Below are 21,156 nucleotides of genomic sequence, written 5' to 3'. Positions count from 1 at the left end.
GTATTTCACCTGAGAACTGCCACTTCAACGAGATCCAAAAGACAAAGCACGATGAGAACCGGATACGTCGATTGCTTCTTTGCTCCTAACCCGGAAGTTGTTTTTCCAATCTCCAAATTGCGTTGCCAGCCTTCGCATATAAACATTTGCAGAAAATGAATGAAGTAGGCAACGGTGAGATGTTGGGTGCCATTTCAGTTCACAATTTTTCGGAGAGAATTTTGGAGCAGACCGTACACTTTCACGTCATGAAGCTCAGTGGCGGATTTTTTCTTTGGGTTGGCTCGAGTCCACTTCTGTCCAACTTGGCGGTTTCAATGAGCAGCAGATACGTGAGTATACACGCTGATTTGTGTACGCGGACAATGACGTGAAACCACTTCGGTTTATTAAAAACGGCTTAAGAAACGAACGTCACACAAGCAATATGTTTTTCTTTGAAGTGGAGTTAATTGGGAAATGTGAGAATCGTTTTGGGACGATTGGTCTAATCTGGGCTTCGTTTTATTCACCATTGGTATACGACAAAGTAGAAGGACTACATTTACCATGAACGCACCGCGTAACATACATGTAATATCACATTGTTTTTACATTCATTTTAAAAATGGCATCAGAAATGTGTTCAAAGTGCCACTTGTTCTGTGCCCCGTTTTAATTTACTTCACGGGTTAAATAAGCTATATCACATACCACGCCCTAAAACCAGATTTTTTTATTTTCAACTATTTAAATTAACGTGTAACTGAAAGTCATTGTAACTGAATGGGCCTAATCTCCAAATTGTGTCCCATGGAAAAGGCATTTTACCTATAAGTGGTGTACGTTAGTAACTGACAACTTGACTTCATGGCAATACATAAATAAATCCAAAACATTATTATCTGGTTTATTCATTACCTCTCCACTCTGTCTGTTTTTCTACAGGATTCAATGCCATTATCGACATTAGTGATGGGGGATCCTTCGGATACTACGCCAAATTCCTTGGCACAGAGATTAGGTATTTGTTGTTTTATATCACTGCATAGAAAAGTTACACAATGGAACACTGCTATGCTACATGATGAAGTAGGTTTTCTGTGAAAGTAGCCCAACCAACACAAGCTTTGTCCTTAAGATGCATTTTAACAAAACTAAATTCCCAGAGCAGAACTACACGGTTCTGCAAAGGTTCAGCTAACAACTGTGCGTACATATAAAAGGGTGCATTTGATATCATAGTATTCTACTGTTTTTACTCAAGATTGGCGGGTGAAGCCTTGTGAAGTCATGAAGCTTTGTGGCTTTCCTTCAAATTGTGCCAAAACAGATTCAAAACTTTGGTGCTTCAGTGAAAAGCAACATTTTGTGGAAGAATGAAGTCAAAGCAATTGATGTCACTAAAAGGAGTGAAACACAGGTCTCCATTACAAACGCACAAACAAACTCGCCAATGCTGTCATTACAAGCCATCATTGATCAATAGCTTGGTGGTTATTTATATACACAAATTAGCACCAAAATAACTAATCAAAGCAATGACAGACATCAATCTATTTCGAACTGTCAATATGTGCTGTGACGTATGAAGCTTCAAACGTAATCGATCAAGTGATACAAGCTCTGAAACACTTATTTCAAAGCAGTGTGATTCAGGAAGTCCAGATACAAGCTTTGAGGCTTTGGGCTCATTTTACCATCTCTAACTTCCGCTTGAAAATGAAGCCATCCCGGCTGGTGTATTCTACAAAATAACTAATCATTATGGAATGTTATGACGAGTTCCCGAAAGATTATGACTGTTAAAAGCAACATCGTTGCAGCCAATAGATAGAGGGCGAACCCCTGGCAGAATAATGCAGAGCATGTAAGTTAATACTGATTTATTATACTAACTATACCCGACTAGTCTTTTCATTTATCAACACTCTAAATGGACATTTTAATACTTACACGCCCCAATGTATTTATTTTTAGGTCTTTTTTTAATCTTTGAAGGTGTCTTCTTGTATCTAATTGTGACCACTAGATTGCTGTGTTGACCTTTTTAGTTTTTTTCTTTTGCAATTGTCCATAGGTATGAATGTGAGTGTGAATGGTTGTTTGTCTATATGTGCCCAATGATTGGCTGGCGACCAGTCCAGGGTGTACCCCGCCTCTCGCCCAAAGACAGCTGGGATAGGCTCCAGCACGATCAGTTCCAGTGTCAAACTGTCACCATCACAAAGTCATTACTAACTGTACTAGCTATGTAATATTTTAGTATTCTTAGCTGCCATTATGCATCATCACACTTTTTCCCATTTTAAATGATAATGTTGACTGAGAGCATTGGTTTCCATATATTAATGTCTTCAGTATATACACAACATACAAATCTCTTAAACAGCCTGGAGAACACACACAAAGATGCACCCATAGAAGTGAAGCCCATCTACAATTTAAATACTCCAAGCCTAAAATATACCAATGTTGTCTGTTTTTGCCTTATCGTGCAGCAAAGAAGACCAAAAAGCAAGTGTTTGTGAGTTACAGTCTCCCTGCGGCAGACTCCAGCCTCTCTCTGCTTGTGGAAAACCGAATCAAAAAGGAGCTTGAGCTTCATCCAGATAAATTTTGATCCTTTAGTGAACTTTTCTTGTTGCAATGACATCCACCACACACAGTCATAGTCATGTCCATTGTTTTTTTTTATTGACCCAATAAATTAAGTGATTTTACTATCAAAATGTGTAGGCCTATGGCTTTTGTACAAATGCATCATTAAAAAAGAACACTTAGAAAACGGTATAAGTGGCTGAGATTTTTTTTTCATTGAAAACTTACAAACTAGCAAGTCGTACAGGTGGGTTAAAATATAAGAGTAAATGCTGAAGGAAGATGGTGGACCCTAAAACTGTCACTAGTAGGACAAAATGTTTGCTGTTACTATGTAATGCTTACATATCTAACTGTACGGCGAATGTTTCTCACATTATCATTACAAGGTACATTGATACACCTGTTTGCAGTCCTAAGGAATATTTGTATGAATGAACACTAATAACAGTGAGCCAAAATTTAGGCTGACTGGTCTATTCTAATCACAAAAATTGTGCTTTCTGGCTAGAGTTATCAAAGGAGCTGGATTACATCATTACCACAGTACAAAGAACACAGATGTGGAGTGGGATATTTGCTAGAGAGAGATCATTCAGACAGTGTGAAAAAAAATTAAATACTGCTTTTCCAAAACGCCATTCAAAATGTTGAGATGCATCATAAGACATAGAGAAGATCATTTCAATGTCCGCTCAACTCTCAGGTTTAGGTTCGCATTACCAGCAGTCTCTAACAGCTACACATAAAGTGTGCATCAAGGTCTCAGGTTGTTCATCATTGCACACAACCATCATATACCCTCACCAACAGCTGTAATGCTTACTTTAAAAAAATCAGTGTCTACATTGTCCCCCCTTCAGAGGATAAAGTGCCACTGTGGACCACAAATAACAAGAAAAAAACTTTGTGCCCATTCATGCAAAACAGTGGTAGTGGTTAAGCCAATCCCTGTGTCTCCAGTTTGTTGGCTGAGGAACACAAACACTTAATAATAGTGTCCCCTGACTTTTAGTGCAAAATAAAGAACCAGAGAAGGCAAATTCTGTAGAAATTGTATGAATGCTGAAGCTGAATCCAAAGGCTGTGTGGAAAAGGTGGGAATTTTTGGTATGTTTGAAATTGTTCGCCTGGGATGATTTCAGAAATGTGGGAAAAAATGTGAATTTTTTTGGCCCAGAACAACCTTGGAATTACAGGAATGAGGAACCCTGACTAGTCTGACTGTTCTGATGTTTGAATACTGTCGTGTGAATCATTTGGGGAAATGTGGAAACCATTTGAAATTCAATATCCAAGAGAATTTGTATTACAGAAAATGTGGGTCGAGGGGAAAATTGGGAATTTTTGGTGTGCTCTTCAGTATTCACAATTAGAATATGCACTGAACACAAAACATTGATAACTGTTCCATTTGCCTTCACCCACTCTTTTTACCAGGAAAGGACTCAAAAAAGGACTCAAAAAAAGTCTCATAAAGTTAAGTCAGGTTAAATATTTTGGCAGCTCTCGAGTCATTTTTGTCATACAAAATCATCTTCACCTCTATTTCAACCTCACTATTATTTCATAAGAGATTATCAGGCATTTTGGAAATCTTTTTCTTTCAAAATAGAGGATGTGTCTCAAATTGAATACTTCCGTCAATACATATAAATATAGGTACACAATATTAGTTCCTGATGGAGCGAATTGTTGACAGTGTAGTGCTGTCCCAAATTGATTCCTGTCATTGCACACTTACCGGAAATGACGATTACAATATTTGTGATCACTACTTTGCCCTGCAACGGGTTGTTCCTGAGCTGCCATTATTTCAAGTTTGTCCCGTCCTTTGGCTTCATAGCCAAGATGGTGACTATTTAGGGCAATAGTAAGAGTCCATTACCGCGCAATTACCCCTTTTGGGTTCACTAAGTGGAAGTACGGAAGTGCGCAAATTGAGACACAGCCACAGGTTTAATCAGGCTTTCAGTCTTCTCAATGGTTGCACAACTAATTGTGGTTAAGTTCAAACCCCATTGGCTATGGCGTGGTTGCCAATCACCTCTCCACCAGTGGCCAGGGAGTATGAGGCAGGTACCGCTGCCAGAGCGGTGGCTGCTGCAACGGTAGCACTCCCAGTGGCGGACAAGTGTAGCGGTGTGTCATGTACGCGGGAGTAGTCCTTGTCACTCTTGGCGAGGAGAAGGTGCTGCTCACCCGGGTGAAGCAATGTTTGACGGGTGAACGTCTCTCCGTCGGCCAAGGTTTCTGGCAAAGGTTGACCTCGCGGCTCAGGGAGCAGCAGGAGGCAGATGATACACAGTAGCGTGCAGCAAGCGAAGATCACGTGATGCAGGAAGTAGCCCTTCTGGTTGTGGAGCTCCATGATGGGCGCGGTGAGCATGCCGAAACCCGCACTTGCTAGGACCAGGCCGAGACCTCCACCCCTGATCCAAGAAAAAGATTAATGTAATCACAAGATGGAGCCAGGATCCCAAATTTGACATGCAACACAAATGGCTGTACAAACCATTTAATTACATAGAATTGATGATGCATTCAAATACAAGAACTACCTTTATAATACTCTTGTCGTAACAGGCATTGTCTGAGGCAGCTATTAAAATGGGGGACTTATGTATGTGACTTTCTCGAAATCTCACAATTTTTTTCTCAGTGTGCCGCTAATACTCCATCTAATACGCAGCTTACATTTAAAGTAAATATGTTACTTAATACAGTAACATCACAACGCGTTGGAATGCGTCTTCTGAATGTATTTGTATTTTAGTTCATTTAGACATTTTTATGCTTGAAAATGACATTAAATGGAAAACAATATGTACATTCTGCTGAAATAGGCACAGTTTTAAAATGAATAATAAGCTGTTCAACCACATTTAAGATTATTATTATTTAAGATTTGTATTTGAGGACCGCTGGTATCGACTTACCTGATGACCGTTGGTGTGATTTCAGCACAAAAGAAAATGCTGAGAGTGCTGACCGCATGAGAAGAGAACATGCCGATGATGGAGAAGGCCACAGAAAATTTTCTGTTGAGAGTGTCCCTCAGAACTATAGAGGATGAAAACAAGTAAGAAACAATCAACACATAGAGCACATCTATTATATGATCCATTCCACATCAGTGTGACTCACTTCTAACGGTTCTAATAATATCCAGTTGGAAACAACTTTACCTGTGTCATGCCGAAGACTGTATTTTCCAATTACTGGTTGTCATTAGTGGGTTGGTGTGTGGAAGAGAAAAGAAACTCATAAGACACTTATACTGCATACAGTACATACCATACATGTGCTTACTATACAGCATCATGAAAACTCACAATTGAGCAAGCCTAGCTGCAGGAGTGATGCAAGGGCTGTGATGATCATGAAGGTGAGAAGCCCTCCACGTCGACCCATGAGTCCAACCATGGGACACAGTGCCAGGCATGTTGCCACGGCGATGCCAGCCATCGTGTAGTAGTCTGTGTGGCACAAAGCAGTGGGTTGGGCCTCAGGGTCCATCATACTTCGAGCAAAGCAGTGGTGGATCCCATAGCCCGTCAGCCTGCAAAAAGTGAACAACAAAGACACAAGAGGGGATTTCAATGTTTTTCCATTCCTTCATCCTTCATCCAAGGTTGTGTGTATTCAACGCCTTTCAGATGATTATTGTAGTTTGTCACCGGGATTACCGAGAAACAGTGCCACTGCAACTCCATGTTTGCAGATAGATGATGTCGGGCTCATATTCAGCATTTCTCTGACTACATCCGATTTTCTCAAGCTGTATCTGAGCCAGGTATTCATTGGCAGACTTCAGAGGTGCTTGTACCTTTCCCTGTACCTTCTTGAGCAGGGGCGGCCTTTCAGGCACTACAGGATCTCAGTCCATCACAGCAAAGCACAAGTGATTTTCCTAGTGACAGTTTTCAACTCCCTTGAACTCATTAACTAGCTTGTCCCTTGTAAAAACCTTTCTTGGAATCATCTTGATCCCAAGAGGAATCTTGCATGGAGCTGACTGTTGCTGATGGCCTTGTAGCCCATTCCAGCCTTGTGGAGGTCTACAGTCTTGTCCCTAAGGTTCTTTAACCTTTGGAATGGAAGAGACTGTTGTGTGACTTTTTTTTTCCCACCATACAACAAGTTTGTGTTCTTCATGGGCACATACGGACTGTGGAGGTCAGAATACTTACAAATACTTGTTCCCTCAATCAGATACAAATTCATGCTTTAGTTATGTTTTTTTCTGGATTTTCTGTCAGTCACAAGATACCTACCATAATAATTGTGGACAACATTGCCATAATCCAGACAGCAAGTAAAATAAAGTAAAAATGCACACTTACGAGTTCACACAAAGCACCACAATGTTTTTCCACAAGTTCCTGGTGCTCATCATCTTCACAATGCAGGCTCTCTGGGGTTTCTTGTGCAGTTCTTGCTCCAGCTCTGGTAGGAAACATGACACCCACACCTTGAGACATCTTTTCCATTCAGAGTGAAATGAGGCTGTGACCACTGAGATACTCTTCTTTAATATACCTCAGAGAGACTATTGTCATGTGATGCTTTAAAATAGCAACACGAGTTCCCCGTGTCATCATCTTAATCATCACTCACTCAAGAGTTGACAGTTGGTCATGCAGTAGAGAAAACGATGTCTCACAAATGAGTACGCCTCCTCATATTTCAGCAACCATTTATATCTCTTCAAGGGACAATACTATAGACATGAAATTTTCTACGTATATAATTTAAGAATAGTCAGTGTCTTGGGAACCAGTATAGATTTACCATCCTAACACATAGCCATTACTTTCTTAATAGTTCAAAAAAGTTCCCTATTATAATTCTTCTTTCTCTTTGGGCTTTTCCCTTCAGGGGTCGCCACAGCAAACCAATCTCCTCCATCCAACCCTGTCTTCTACATCTGTCTCTCTCACACCAACTACCCTCATGTCCTCCTTCACTACATCCATAGACCTCCTCTTTGGTCTTCCTCTATTCCTCCTACCTGGCAGCTCTAAACGCAGCATCCTTCTACCAATATATTCACTATCTCTGCTCTGGACATGTCCCAACCACCTCAGTCTGGCCTCTCTGACTTGATCTCCAAGGCCTCTAACATGTACTTCCTGATCCTATCCATCCTGGTCGCTCCAAATGAGAACCTCAGCATCCTCATCTCTGCTACCTCCAGTTCTGCTTCCTGTCTTTTCCTCAGTGGCACTTTCTCTAGACCAAACAACACAGCTTTTCTCACCACAGATTTGTATACGACATCATATGCAAATAATTTGCAAATTACTGATGACTTCATCTAGCAACCTGTATGACAGCCAAGAGCTACTTTTCTTCCTGTGGTGTTGGCACCAATGGGTGGAGCAGAATTTGATTAGTTTAAAGAGTTTGAGCATAAACGTCAACTTGCAGCTTCTATTATAACAAAATGTATTTGTATAGACAGAAGGTGGAATACAACAAGAAAATGTCTGAATGAAATTGTCTCATTCATATAAATTGGGAAAAGGGAAGCAGAGAGTGTTCAATTTGAGATGAATTGGAAGGCAATTAAGGACATCAGGCAGAACCTCAGCATCCTTATCTCTGCTACCTCCAGTTCTGCTTCCTGTCTTTCCTCAGTGCCACTGTCTCTAGACCAAACAACATGGCTGGTCTCACCAGTTTTGTAAACCTTTCCTTTCATTTTAACTGAAACTCTTCTATCACACATCACGCCTTTCCTCCACCCGTTCCATCCTGCCTGCGCACACTTCTTCATCTCCTTTTTACAATCTCCATTGTTGTGAACTGTTGACCCCAAGTACTTAAAATTCTCCACCTTCTGTATCTCTTCTCCCTGTAACCTCACTCTTCCACTTGGGTCCCTCTCAGTCTTGCTGCGGCTAATCTTCATTCCTCTCCTTTCCAGGGCAGACATCCACTCTTCTAGCATCTCCTCCACCTGTTCCCTACTCTCACTACAAGGTTCCGTATTATAGTTACACATAAAAGGCCCACAAAAGAGGTACTGTAGAATTCATGTTTCCCTTATTGAACTTCAGCACTCCTGTCATTTTCAGTGGACAGTAAATCTATACCGCGATACAAGCTGTACACTAGATATTGTAGAACCACCCTGAAATATTTTTCACCTGCAAGAACTCCGCTGGATTCACTTGTCATGTCAACTTTGTTTTTTCTTGCGATGCGCAGCATCATAGCTTTTGAGCGTCTGTAATGCTGGGTGGTCAACAGCCAGCGTAAAGACTCAGGAAAAATCCTGGAAAAGACACACAATACATACAGGTCAACGTTCTTCATCGATTGGAAAAAATAGGGAAAGAATAAACAATTTATGAAAGAATTTCTTTCTCAAAATGTGCCCATTATTGTCTGCATGGTGCTAAAGAGAGTACATGCCACTGCAACTATGAAGTACGATGTAAACTCAATACCTCACAAAGACCTCACAGACAAGCATAACGCCATCCATTCAGCAATTATGGGATTTACAGAAGTGAGTGGTGTTTGTTAAAAAAGCAGTGTTCTGGGAATCCACAAACTAGTTGGTGACAATCGAGAAATGAGCTTAATTTGCAAAACTGAAAAGACGGAAACGACAGTGATACAAACACAAGCCATCAAGTAATGGCACAAGAATTCCAAAACAGAGCATTGTGTTTGGGACTATGCGTAAATAATCCAAAGAAGAGATGATTTTAATACAGGTTGCTAGGAGAATTAATAACCACATTGAGCACGAGCACAGGAACAAGGTACAACTGCATACCAGCACGAAATAAATATGCATGTCAAAGTTTATAAGGTCTGTGGCTTGACTTTGTTGTGCATTGTTGTTTATGCAAAAGGTCTTATTGGGCGCCTATTAAATGTTCTGGAAATCACCAATATGGTATTGCTTGGTTTTCCCCCACTGGTTTCTTTTTGTTTTTCCTCTGCAAATCCCTTTGGTACTGGTTTGAGGTAGAGCAACAAGACACACCTGTAGTGTGTCCCAAGTAGTGTCAAGTACAGCTGCTGCAGCAGGAAGATACTGGATTGTTCCTCTTCCTTGTATTCCATATTTCTAGTTACAAGCCAGCTGTGAGCGTTCGTCTTGTTTCTTCTATTACTGTTCACGTTTTCAAGTTTATACTCAACTGAATTCTCCCATTGATTCTCTGTCTTCCTGCCACTTTAGTTGCTGTGTTCACGTTGCACACGTTTGCCAAGTACTTGTAGCAATTGGTTCAGTCTTTTGTGGTGCCTCATCTTTGGTTATTTCCTGGCTCCCTTGTTTTTGGTTGCTCCCCATTGTGAGCACATGTTTCTATTTTTATCTGCGGACTATTGCGCTGCATGACATTTATTCAGGCTGTATTTTTTTTGACAATCCCACCTTTGTTTCCTCATCTTATGGTCCAATCCTACACAAAACATTTTCAGTCAACTTTAATTATACAGATATATACTATTGTAAGGCTATAATGTCTGTATTTAGATCCCAGATTTAAACACTTGATACGCGTACAAAAATGATAACAGAATGTGTTGCTGAAGCAAGAAAAGGAAAGAGAATAGTGTATAATAGAAATAGTATTGTGTGTTCAAATGTGCTGCTCAGTAGTAAGTAATGTGTTTGAGGTACAAGCTGGTTCAGTGAACTCACCAAACGTAGGGCAGCATCAACACAAAGGGGCTTATTATTACAATCTGCAGGACCTGCCAGTCATCACGGTGTGGCCAATTGCGACACAAAGCTGCCACCCCAGGCATCAGTAACTGCCCCCCCACCATCAGGAAACTGGCCACCATGGTCATAGAGAAACGCCAGCCTGGCAGACAAAGCTCAACCCCTGAAATAAAGAGACAATGAAAAGAGAAACTCTGGTGAGACTTAAAATAGACATTCTTAGCAAATGTGACAGTCACAGTCATGTGGAAAAAATGAGGACACCCGTGGTTGAACCCTGTGGATTGCACTCAAAAGGCGACACGTTACTGGATATGTAATTCTGAAAGTAAAATGAATTCATGATTAATAGGTCATATTATTACATATTACAGTAATTAGTTTTGTTATGTTAACACAAAGCAAATATGTGAATGCTTTCTTTAGCACTTGATGGCATCATACATTATGTATAACTGTGCCTGTAAAATATTTTACAGCATTTTACGCTGATATTTGGGCCATACATTTTTTTTTCTTAGATCCGGGTCCCTACACGCTACATATAGTATTTTCAGATAGACATTCATGTCATACTTATATTAGTTATTGCTGACTAAGCAATATTACAATGCCATGTCATTTAGCCGTGTACTGTAGCTTTCTTTTAAGGAAATATATACACATTTTTAAGTTTTTGACGTAATGAGAAAGTTGTTGTTTGCTAGAATGTATGCGCTTTTCAGTGGACTTTGTTATGCTGCTTGTGTACTGTTAGGATCAGTTACGTATCAGACTGGGCATGACGCACACGAGAGAAATCAAATGTACTTTACACCAGTCTCATATAACAACAATCCTCAACTCCCTGTGGAGGTTTCTACTGCTGCCAAATCAACTGGGATATCACACAGACACCCAAGCAAACATCCCCCCACCACACACACACACACTGGCATAGACCTTTTGTTCTTGCTGAGTTGGAGAATGGTCTTCCTTGTGCTGATTATCTCACCGCCCCTAACGATGACACTATTTAGTTTGTTGGCTTCCTTTGTCACAAGTGAACAGAGTGTGAGGTGCACACTGCACATTATGCAACACCTTTTGGAGGGGCAAGAGGGAGTGTACACTGTCGCTATAAACCAGCTTTAACTCATCGCTGCTTAAGTGGTTCAGCCTGTAAACCCCCATCCCCCACCTCGACCAACGCTTCGTACCCCTTTGGTCATCTTCCACCTCTTCTCTGCCCCTATTCTTTTATCAGGGGCTTTTTAACTGGCTTTTAATCTTAAGCAGAACTGACAAAGACGGAGAGTAAATACATTGAGAAGGTGACACATGGTCCAACCCACCTTTGATGACAAATAGCTGACTACCACACAATACTATGTCTCAATTCATCCACTTCTGTATTTACACTTAGCCTTTGGAATGCTGAGTAGTACAGTAAAGTGTGCTGTCAGTACTTGGATGCTGCACTCAAAACAGCCAAATGGTGAGTGCTTACCCTCAATAATCCCTATCTTGGCTGTATGGCAGAAGGGGAGAGACTAACCTAAATACGAAATGGGGGAATATTACAATCATCATTTCCGCAAAGCGCACAAATGCAGTAATTGATTTGTAACAAAACTGCACTGTCAAAATTTGGCCGATCAGCAAAATGTACGAAGTATGTATGCAGTGTATTCAATTTGAAACACGAACTTTGTGTTGTTTGTTGTTCTTTCGCTGTCCTTGCTGGGGAGTATGAGAACAGAGAGCATGATGAGTTCAGAGGCTGAACCACTCTCAGTAGCCCCTTTCACATATCCTACAAAACTGATGTCTGAGAGCTGTAACAGTGGATTCTTCATTGCCTTTCGCTCTGAGCCCTTTTCCACAACAGCAAAACGTAATACTGGTGCCAGGCTGGTTTAGAGGCCAAATCAAGCCGGTTCACAGACAACCCTGGCTGCGATCTGACGCTACACCACTTTCGTTTACCATGCTGTCGTGCGGCCATGTTATTATGTCACAGGGGTTACACCTCCAATCGGGAAAACAACAAAAGCAAATCCATTGTTATTTTACAAATAGGTACTGTATGTCATAATTTAACCCCCTCTAAATCATCAGCGTGTGTATGTTTGAAGCAACTCTACACACATTGTTGATTATTTTGCAACATTTTGGAAAATTCTATACTTCATTCAAACTTGAGAATAATATAAAATCACTTTTTAAGGCTGGAATAATGAATGGGTGGGATAAATGAAAAACGAGGACTAACTCCAAATTCTTCAAATTCACCACAAATCAGCAGCAAGTTGGCTGAAACCTGAAGAAAAATGGGAACGGTGATCTGCTTTTGGAATGGATGAAGCAGGCTATAACATTCAGGGCCCCGAAAATTAATATGAGATTCATGCCTATGATATGTGTATGTATACTGTACTTCTGACTCCAACTGTACTGCATGTCATTACTCTACGGCAGTTATGCTTAAAAGCAGCTCAGAAAAATTTGCATTCTTTTGCACAGCAGCTGTTGTCACAGCATGTACAGTGGATTTCACAGCTGACCTACTTTCATGACAACAAAGCACACTAAAACCTACAGAAAACTCCTTAATGACTCGTACCTAATGAACCCATTTTCTGCTGGTATACGTCCCAAAACAAAGACAGTATGTTAACCACAACAAACAAAGCCAGTACTAATTTCCTTTGCCGACTGCACGCTCAGTACAGAGGTTATGATTTTGCTGGCGTTTATTTGTTTATTTGTTTGTGTTCAAAATAACTTGAAAAGTTCTGAATGGATTTACATGAAATTTTCAGGAATTGTCGGAAATGGGATATGGAAGAATTATTACATTTTTTGCATTGATCCGGATTACTGACTGGATCCAGGAATTTTAAAAAAAGATTCTTTAACGTTGTGAGATAGGACCATAGTCGCAATTTGTGCATAAAACTCCACAAAAAATGGTCTGAGCACATGGACAAAAATACAGAACGCTTAGTTGAGGTCTGCGCTCTCTGAGTGCTTTTTCTTTCTGTGGTATAACAACAGAATGTACGTTTGTAGGCCTACTCTGAATTAATTTAAACACTGGACTAAGTAAGCCTTTTTGTGCGGTTCCCATATTTGTGTAAAATTAAAACAAAATAGCCAACTTTACATTAAAATACCCATCAGAGCTCAGCATCTTTATGTCAGTGTTTTTTACGCAACACCGTTTACACCTGTGCTATGTCATCCGCTTGCCGACTGGTGATGTTTAAGAATATTCTATTGGTCCTGTCCTTGTTCAGCTTCCCACTCCTTCCAATTTCATGTGTTGCCAACTTTGCGATTTTCTCCGTGTATCTGGCAACTTTCCAAACTTATTTTAGTTACAAGTGACCAATGATGTAATTGGGAGACTTTTCTGGTGTTTGCGGACTTAACAGTGAAAGCATGTATTGTTCTGCCTTTGCTGCCTAGAGGTCCTCCCCGCCTAACAACAGTCAATGTGCAGTCAGCTCCCGCAGGACACTGTCTGCATCTCCCGAAGTCACCACCTCGGCACTTAGCGTGTCACAGGCTCCAAGCACTTAGCTACAGCATGTTTCTCATTATAAAACATATTGCTATGCACTCGTTAATTACATAGTTTTATTTTACTGTACATTAACTTGCTTCAGACTCAACTCAAAACTCCCTCTCCTTTGTTCTATCCACTGCACACATTGGGCTACTCCACTTGGCTTGCTCATCCAATGAACACAGTCTAGATGCATTCAAGGGCTTGCGGTGATTGGATATTTGACATTCTTTTTTTTTTGGTGTAAAAAAAAATCCCACACTCAACCAAAGTAGCTGCAACAAGGGGTCTGAAGAGCCATGTGTTGCTGACCCCTGGTTAGTGTATTTTTATGGAAGTACTTAGTGTGGACTATTTACATTCACTGGATCATTGCCAAATCTTAAGGTTGTTTCTAGGGCAAATCTGCCATCTTGTCCTCTTGGTTGAAACACTTGGATTCAGCAGCCTTCTGCCTTGACCACGCCTACTCTATTGTAACTGGGCATGGATCCAGGGTCAGCTCAAGTCCCCCACCATGCTCCACCAATCAGAGCTGCACAGAGACACCATCACCCTCACTACCATTAAACTGGTTATGTGCTAATACTTACCAGCAAACAGTAATGAAGAATTGGATATAATTGGCATTTGGCATCGTTTAACACGAGAATACAACATTCTAACTACATTTATAGGTCAGAAAAGTGGAAAAAGCATAACAGAACCCCTTTAAAAACACATCAACCTCATGATATTGCACTTCTACATCATTTAGAACAAGAGTACAACATTTTAAATGTATACTTTACATACGTCTAAAAAGATAGAAATGCAGTATAGGACCCCTTTAAAAAAGCAATAACCATTTGAAAACTCATTTGGATTTGATTGATGATTTACATAACACTAATTTACAAAAATGTCAGCTAATGTCTTAGCAGATAATTTAGACATTTCGTTTGTGTTGAAAAACAGCCAAGCATTATTAACTCCTGCTGAGAACCAAACCCCTCCCAAGCACCCATCCCTAAAGCTTGACCTCACTCCACACATATTTGACTAATCTCTTACTGACCTGAGGGAGGGTGGTGAGAAACTGGGACAGACATTAGCACCCACCAACATATCCAGGAACTTATTAAGCCAGATAAATTCAAAGTTCCATAATATGTATTCATATCAGGTTAATGACATTTCATTCAGCTGGAGATCCCAAAACACTATGAATAAATATCCAATATGTCTAAAATGTGATAATGCAAACACATCCAGTTCTCTGTCCCTAATTTAGATTACTGTTAGCGTATGTACTTGCATTCCATTTGTGGTACATACCCCAAAACAACAAACGTGCGGTTCTCTGTGGCTGCAGTGCACTCAGCTGCTCATAGAACTTGTTGGTAAAAGTTCAGCTGTTCTTCCACAGACTCAGTTGTTTCATGTCACCAACTTGGAGTTCGGCTGATTATTTCCTTCCGCAAATAGACTCATCAATCCACTTCTCGTGGCATCTCTTTTTTTGCTCCATTTTCCGAATGAAGTTTGGTGGATGAACAGAAATGCTGCAAATGTGTTCCACCAATCAGCATCCTTCAGCACATAGCCCACCTATCAAAGGTTCCACGGAATATTAAAAAAAATACCTAGTAGTGGGATGGTGGTCTTATTTGGGAAAGTTTTGGTTGTAATGTTTGAAAGGTAATACTCGTGGAAACACACCAAGTCAAAATCCCGGGTTAATGAGAAAAGTTGTGCGGAGAAGGGACTAAGCTAACTAACCTTTAGTAGCAAAACATTTTCACACCATCAACAATTATGGCTGCGAAAAGATACTTTCTACATTTTCATGTTTTTGTGTTTGTATTGTTTTTCTTAAATATTTTACTGATGAAAATTTTGAAATGTCATATCCACAGTTGTAAAATAAATATTAAGATTATAAAAAATTCCAAAACGGTGTGTCAATACAAACATGTTGTGCATGTTATATAAGACTGCACATTGATGGGAGACACATTAATACGTCACAATGATTGTTGTGAACATTTACCAAAGCAAAATATTGCAGGGATTTTAAGTGTTGTTTTTTTTCAGTTATACTACATCGCTGATCACAAAAGCAAGCAGAGAGAAGAAATGGACAATGCTTATGAGAAATCAGAGAAGCAGACAAGTGTGAGACATGTACTTACTGAGCACGTAGAGAGAGAGAGCGAGGCCCGCCAAGCAGAAACCCTCAAAAAAGCGTAAGGTGCTGAACATGGTGACGTTCACAGAGAAGGCAACACTCAAACCAAACACCAGCATGAAGAGCACAGAGAGGATCAACACTGGGTGTCGACCAAACCTTGGAAGCAGAGAGAAGAAGAAAGACAAAGTGTTTCAAATTGAGAACACAAGTCAGTCTGCTGAACAAGACCATTGTGGCTATTGTTTGGCTCCCTTGCCGGTTTAGGGGGGTCAGTAGGTCAGTCCATCAGGTCAGAGCGAAGCCTTGGTACCATGCACATTTCTTTACATAGTTTCCATGGTTACTGATCCGAAACACAATGCAAAGGCTTTTTTTTCCCACGAGTGAGCCAAGTTGGCTTTCCACAATGTAACATATATAATATGGTGAACTGACTTCACTTTTTTGCTACCTAAATACAGATTAATCAAACAGCACAAGTTATTTTTGACCAAGGCACCTTTTAGTCTAAGCTGATTACCCCTACTCTGTTTTTCAGGCTTATATATATATATATATATATATATATATATATAAAGATACTTTCTACGTTTTCAAGTTTTTGTGCTTTTATTGTTTTTGCTAAATATTTTACTGATGAAAATTTTTAAATGTTGCAATTTTTAAATGTCATATCCACAGTTGTAAAATAAATATTAAGATTATAAAACATTCCAAAACGGTGTGTCAATACAAACGTGTTTTGCATGTTATATAAGACTGTACATTTATGGGAGACACATTAATACGTCGTCACAATGATTGTTACCAAAGCAAAATATTGCATATATATATATATATATATATATATATATATATATATATATATATATATATATATGCATGTGTGTGTATTTAAGCCTGAAAAACATATATATGAGAACATATATATGTATATGCATTGGTCAAAAATAACTTGTGCTGTTTGATTAATCTGTATTCATATATATATATATATATATATATATGTATGTGTATATATATGTATGTATATATGTAGTATATATGTATGTGTATATATATGTATGTATATATATGTATATATATATGTGTATATATATGTGTGTATATATGTATATATATGTGTATATGTGTATATATGTATATATGTACATGTGTATATATATATATATATATTTATGTATATATATATATATATATATAATGCCGCCTGATACACACTATAAAGAGCTCAATTTTACCGGTCCATATACAAATTCTGTTTTTGAAAATCTTTAACCTAGCCAGAGTTTTCCCAAATCTCAGGTTTTCAAGGGAGAACTCACATAAAGAGTGCAAAAAGATTAATTAATTAATTACACAATAATTTAAAATTTACTTAAAATTTTGCTGGCCTGCATGAATGTCTGGTTTCCTCCTCACCCGCCTCCAAACAGGCAGACAGAGGGTTCACTTTATAAAACAACAGCTTGAAATCTTGTCAGTCATACAGTCACTTTGTCTCTGCGGGGGCAGGCGGGGCCGCTAGCATACACACAAGAAAAGAATGGAGCCTCATGAGAAGCAATGCAAGGTAAAGGTCAGGAAAAAAAATAAGATGGTTGCAAATCCAAATGCCACAGCCCCCCGTGTGGGAATACAAACAAGGAGAAAGATGAGCTCATCAGCACGGAAGCCAGTATGTCGAATTTGTTAAAAAGTGTTAACAAAAACAAACATACCCACCTAAACATATCCATAATCAACTATGGACAAAATCTAATAATTCAATAAAAAAATTCTTGGTCAAAGGCAGCCCTATTTTTAAGATATTCGTGTTCGAGTGGACGTACAATACATGGCCTAATATAACATATAGAATCTGCGTTTAACTGTGAGACATTGTTCTGTGTTGTTGTTTTTGTATTCCTTAACTGTTAAAAATATTTGTGTAAAACAATAAATAAGAGCAACAGTAAAAATCTGTGACCATAAACAACAACAAAAAAACCCCTCCCATTTTCATCAGTCAGTCATGTTATGGTAAAAACTACACAAGGTTAATCTAAAGCTTGTTGCACTTCATGGACTAATCAGTTAGGCAATAAATGGTCCGAATGAATATGAAGCAAACACCTGCAGCTGACTAAACTGCCAGTTTTTTTTTTTGCAATGAATTTACAGAAAGCCAATGGAAGCAAACAAAAAGTACAAATGGAAGCCTACCAGTCAGCCATGACACCCATCACTAGGTAGCCAAATATGGAGCCCACCAGTAATGAAAACTTGGCAATGTGGACCTTCCAGGCAGAGTCACACACCAGGTTCCACTGGAAAAAAAACAGAGTACATATATCAGGTTTGGTGAAAACAATCCAAATTTAGTTTCACTCTCACTGCCCAAAAAATATTTTGGAAATATTTAATTTGGACGTGCATCCCGGGCGTATACATCTGTCAGAGACGAAAACAGTTCCGCAATGTGGGCACATAAAAAAAAAAATCAATAGTTTCTTCCAAACCCATGGGTCAGTTAACACACAATGCAGCTCTCAGCATCTGAAAGTCAGTCAAGGACATGTGTGGAACAAATAGCTGGGGCTGAAATTAGTGATGGCATTTTAGCTTAGAGATTTACAAATTATACCCCCACATGGATGTCACTTTGTGGTGATGCAGCGACAGAGGAACGAGATGATTATTAACTATGAAACGGCCAGTGGTGGTGACAAAATGTAGTCATTATTTTAGACCATGCATTCACATACCACAGGGGTGTCCAAACTTTTTACAATGAGGGCCGGTATAATTGTTGCCACTTCATGGTTCGAATTGTGCAGGTTCACTCTACCACAGTTTTGCAAAAATATATGAATTCATAAATCATGCTGCTTTGTGGTTGAATACAGTGTATTATTAGTCAAAACATGCATATTTAAGGAAACGTTATGTATGTCTTTGGCCAAAATTAAGCATTGTCAACCATAAAAATTGCTAAATGAACAAAAATATAGACAATGCATTCTGAAGATGCATTCAAAGACATGTTTTAACATGCTAAGATGTTAGACAGTTGTTATGTCAGCTAAAGTTGACTAAATGTCTTAATAGTTCAATCCGTTTTAACATGTCATAATATGTCATGTCCATAGGTATGAATGTGAGTGTGAATGGTTATTTGTCTATATGTGCCCTGTGATTGGCTAGCGACCAGTCCAGGGTGTACCCCGCCTCTTGCCTGAAGACAGCTGGGATAGGCTCCAGCATGCCCGCGACCCTCGTGAGGACAAGCAGTACAGAAAATAGATGGATGTTTTTCTTGTTGCATTGTTGCTCATTTCGAAACAGGGTTTTAGCTTTCTTGTATTTTAAGAAGGTATTTTTTTTAATAAGCTGGCAATATTTTTTTACCCAATACGTTTACAGGTAATTACAGTAACAGTAATTCCAACACTGAGGATCAGTTTTGGTTGATATATAGAGTTTACTAGAAGTCGATAATGTTTAATGACAGCTGTGATAAGATATGCATTCATTTGTATAACAAGGGGCAATTCCAATAGGCTCCAGTAAGTGTTACAGAAAATGCATGTATGGAAATTTAGAACCTACTACACGAGCCACATGTTTATAACGCTCTAACAATGCTGGTGTTGTAGTTTAAACAAAACATTGAAAACTGGTATTGTGCATCATTTAATATATGGAGGACATCCTATTTTTGTTATTTATGTGCAACACATTAGACTAATGAAATGTGTGGCATATTGTTCAGCACTAATATATTAACACAAGCACCTCCACACACACACACACACACCCTCTCAGATTGAGGTCAGTGGGTGAGTTGGTATCAGATGCTGCTGTAGTCATCGTTCACACGATCAGTTTTATATTATATAATTGATATTTTTTCGATGTAGTGCTCTCTCGTTACCTTGGTAACCACATTCTGACTAAGTCCCGTGAGCAGCTCCAGCCTCCTCTCCTTGCAGGCGCACAGCATACCGCTACCGTCACCGTATCCCTCTCTGGTACCGTTGACTTTGAGATCGGTGCCGGTCACCGGAGGGAATTCCACGGTCCAATTGCTCTCGTTCGACAAAGGTTGCAAGCACGTGCCATTGGGCTGTGCCAGGAGGAAATAATCCGAGAACTGGCTAAAGCCTATAAACAATGCCGGTATCCAGGTCAGAACTACGAGCTGCTTCTGATGCTTCCCGAACCCCCCAAGAGACGGCAGAACCGAGCGGTCAATGTGCGGAAGCAGCCTGGGTGCTGGGTGATCCAGTGGGGTGAAGCCGTTCTCGGGCGGGTGGTTGTGTGCCTGGGGGCGGCCGGCTGCCATCACTGCCGGCCCCAGGAAGCAGCTGGGCGAAGCAAAGCGCCTCTGTTGAACCCTTGTGGACACAAAGGGACCCCAAGTTGCAGATAAATCCGGAATGTAGCTTAAATAGAAGCAAAGTGCACCGAATCACGGAACAGTCGTCCTCATGGCGAAGGGTCCCGAGGCGAGCAGGGGGAATCCGAGTGGAGAGGCTGTGTCAAGAGGACTGGGCTGTGGGAAATCTCCCTGAGAGGAGTGGGGTCGGGCAGGCAGGCAGGCATGCTCATCAGCATGGGCTTTGTATTCCATGTGTTCACCTCCCACGGCGAGATCCATTCATGTGGAGCAGATCTGAGCCACTGTATGGAAGTGGAACGAGGAGAATATGATCCGCTGCGGGGTCATCCATGTGCGCCATCACAAGTCTCATCCATGACCCCTTGAAGCTGGGCATCAACTCCTCGAGTCCACGCCAGAGCTCGATCCCATCGTTTTGATCGTCCTGGATGTTAAAGTCAGAGACGCGGAGGAATATGTTGTCGCGTAGCCAATGGGACACTCTGAGCCCAATACTGGGGGAGGGCGGATCGATCCAAATATCGATAACATCAACACAAGGGTAAAATCGGTTTCGGGTCGATACTAGACGGTTGAGATCGACATTTTTCAGTTCTTTTACGTTTATTTCCAAGTTTTTCTTGGTCATATTGTCACATTGTTGATAGTGTTATATTTACTGTATATATTGTTTAGAAAGGGAAGTCGTCTCCCGGAATATGTCATTCCTTCATATTCCATTGTTGTTTATGGTGCTTATGTGTGTTTTTATTCGGATCATTTCTGTTTTT

General features: G+C 40.0%; 2 protein-coding genes across 2 annotated transcripts; one reads left to right on the top strand and one right to left on the bottom strand.

Annotated features, from left to right (window-relative positions):
• Positions 1 to 54: 54 nt before the first annotated feature.
• psmg4 (proteasome (prosome, macropain) assembly chaperone 4) lies at positions 55 to 2,797 on the top strand. Its single transcript, XM_058072312.2, has 3 exons — positions 55 to 332; positions 928 to 1,003; positions 2,481 to 2,797. The coding sequence occupies exons 1-3, from the start codon at positions 156 to 158 to the stop codon at positions 2,600 to 2,602; spliced, it is 375 nt and encodes a 124-aa protein (XP_057928295.2). The 5' UTR covers positions 55 to 155; the 3' UTR covers positions 2,603 to 2,797.
• slc22a23b (solute carrier family 22 member 23b) lies at positions 2,640 to 20,869 on the bottom strand. The gene is made up of 10 exons (XM_058072304.2): positions 19,919 to 20,869; positions 18,208 to 18,311; positions 16,004 to 16,158; positions 10,253 to 10,439; positions 8,736 to 8,863; positions 6,927 to 7,029; positions 5,916 to 6,142; positions 5,769 to 5,801; positions 5,520 to 5,643; positions 2,640 to 5,012 (listed from the first exon to the last, which is right to left on the bottom strand). Exons 1-10 carry the CDS (start codon positions 20,327 to 20,329, stop codon positions 4,592 to 4,594), a joined length of 1,893 nt encoding a protein of 630 aa, XP_057928287.2. The 5' UTR covers positions 20,330 to 20,869; the 3' UTR covers positions 2,640 to 4,591.
• Between the last annotated feature and the right edge of the window lie 287 nt (positions 20,870 to 21,156).

This window comes from Doryrhamphus excisus, linkage group LG4 (assembly GCF_037039965.1).
Source record: "Doryrhamphus excisus strain RoL-2023G ecotype Guam linkage group LG4, RoL_Dexc_Guam_v1.1, whole genome shotgun sequence".
NCBI lineage: Eukaryota > Metazoa > Chordata > Actinopteri > Syngnathiformes > Syngnathidae > Doryrhamphus > Doryrhamphus excisus.
This window is presented reverse-complemented; position numbering and strand designations above follow the sequence as displayed.

Coding starts and splice junctions, on each gene's coding strand:
- psmg4 (XM_058072312.2), top strand. CDS start 156: ATGAATGAAGTAGGCAACGGTGAGATGTTGGGTGCCATTTCAGTTCAC. Junction 333..927: donor TTTCAATGAGCAGCAGATAC/GTGAGTATACAC, acceptor GTTTTTCTACAG/GATTCAATGCCATTATCGAC. Junction 1,004..2,480: donor TTCCTTGGCACAGAGATTAG/GTATTTGTTGTT, acceptor CTTATCGTGCAG/CAAAGAAGACCAAAAAGCAA.
- slc22a23b (XM_058072304.2), bottom strand. CDS start 20,329: ATGGCAGCCGGCCGCCCCCAGGCACACAACCACCCGCCCGAGAACGGC. Junction 16,159..18,207: donor ATGGGTGTCATGGCTGACTG/GTAGGCTTCCAT, acceptor TCTGCTTCCAAG/GTTTGGTCGACACCCAGTGT. Junction 10,440..16,003: donor TCTCTCTCTCTACGTGCTCA/GTAAGTACATGT, acceptor TCTTTATTTCAG/GGGTTGAGCTTTGTCTGCCA.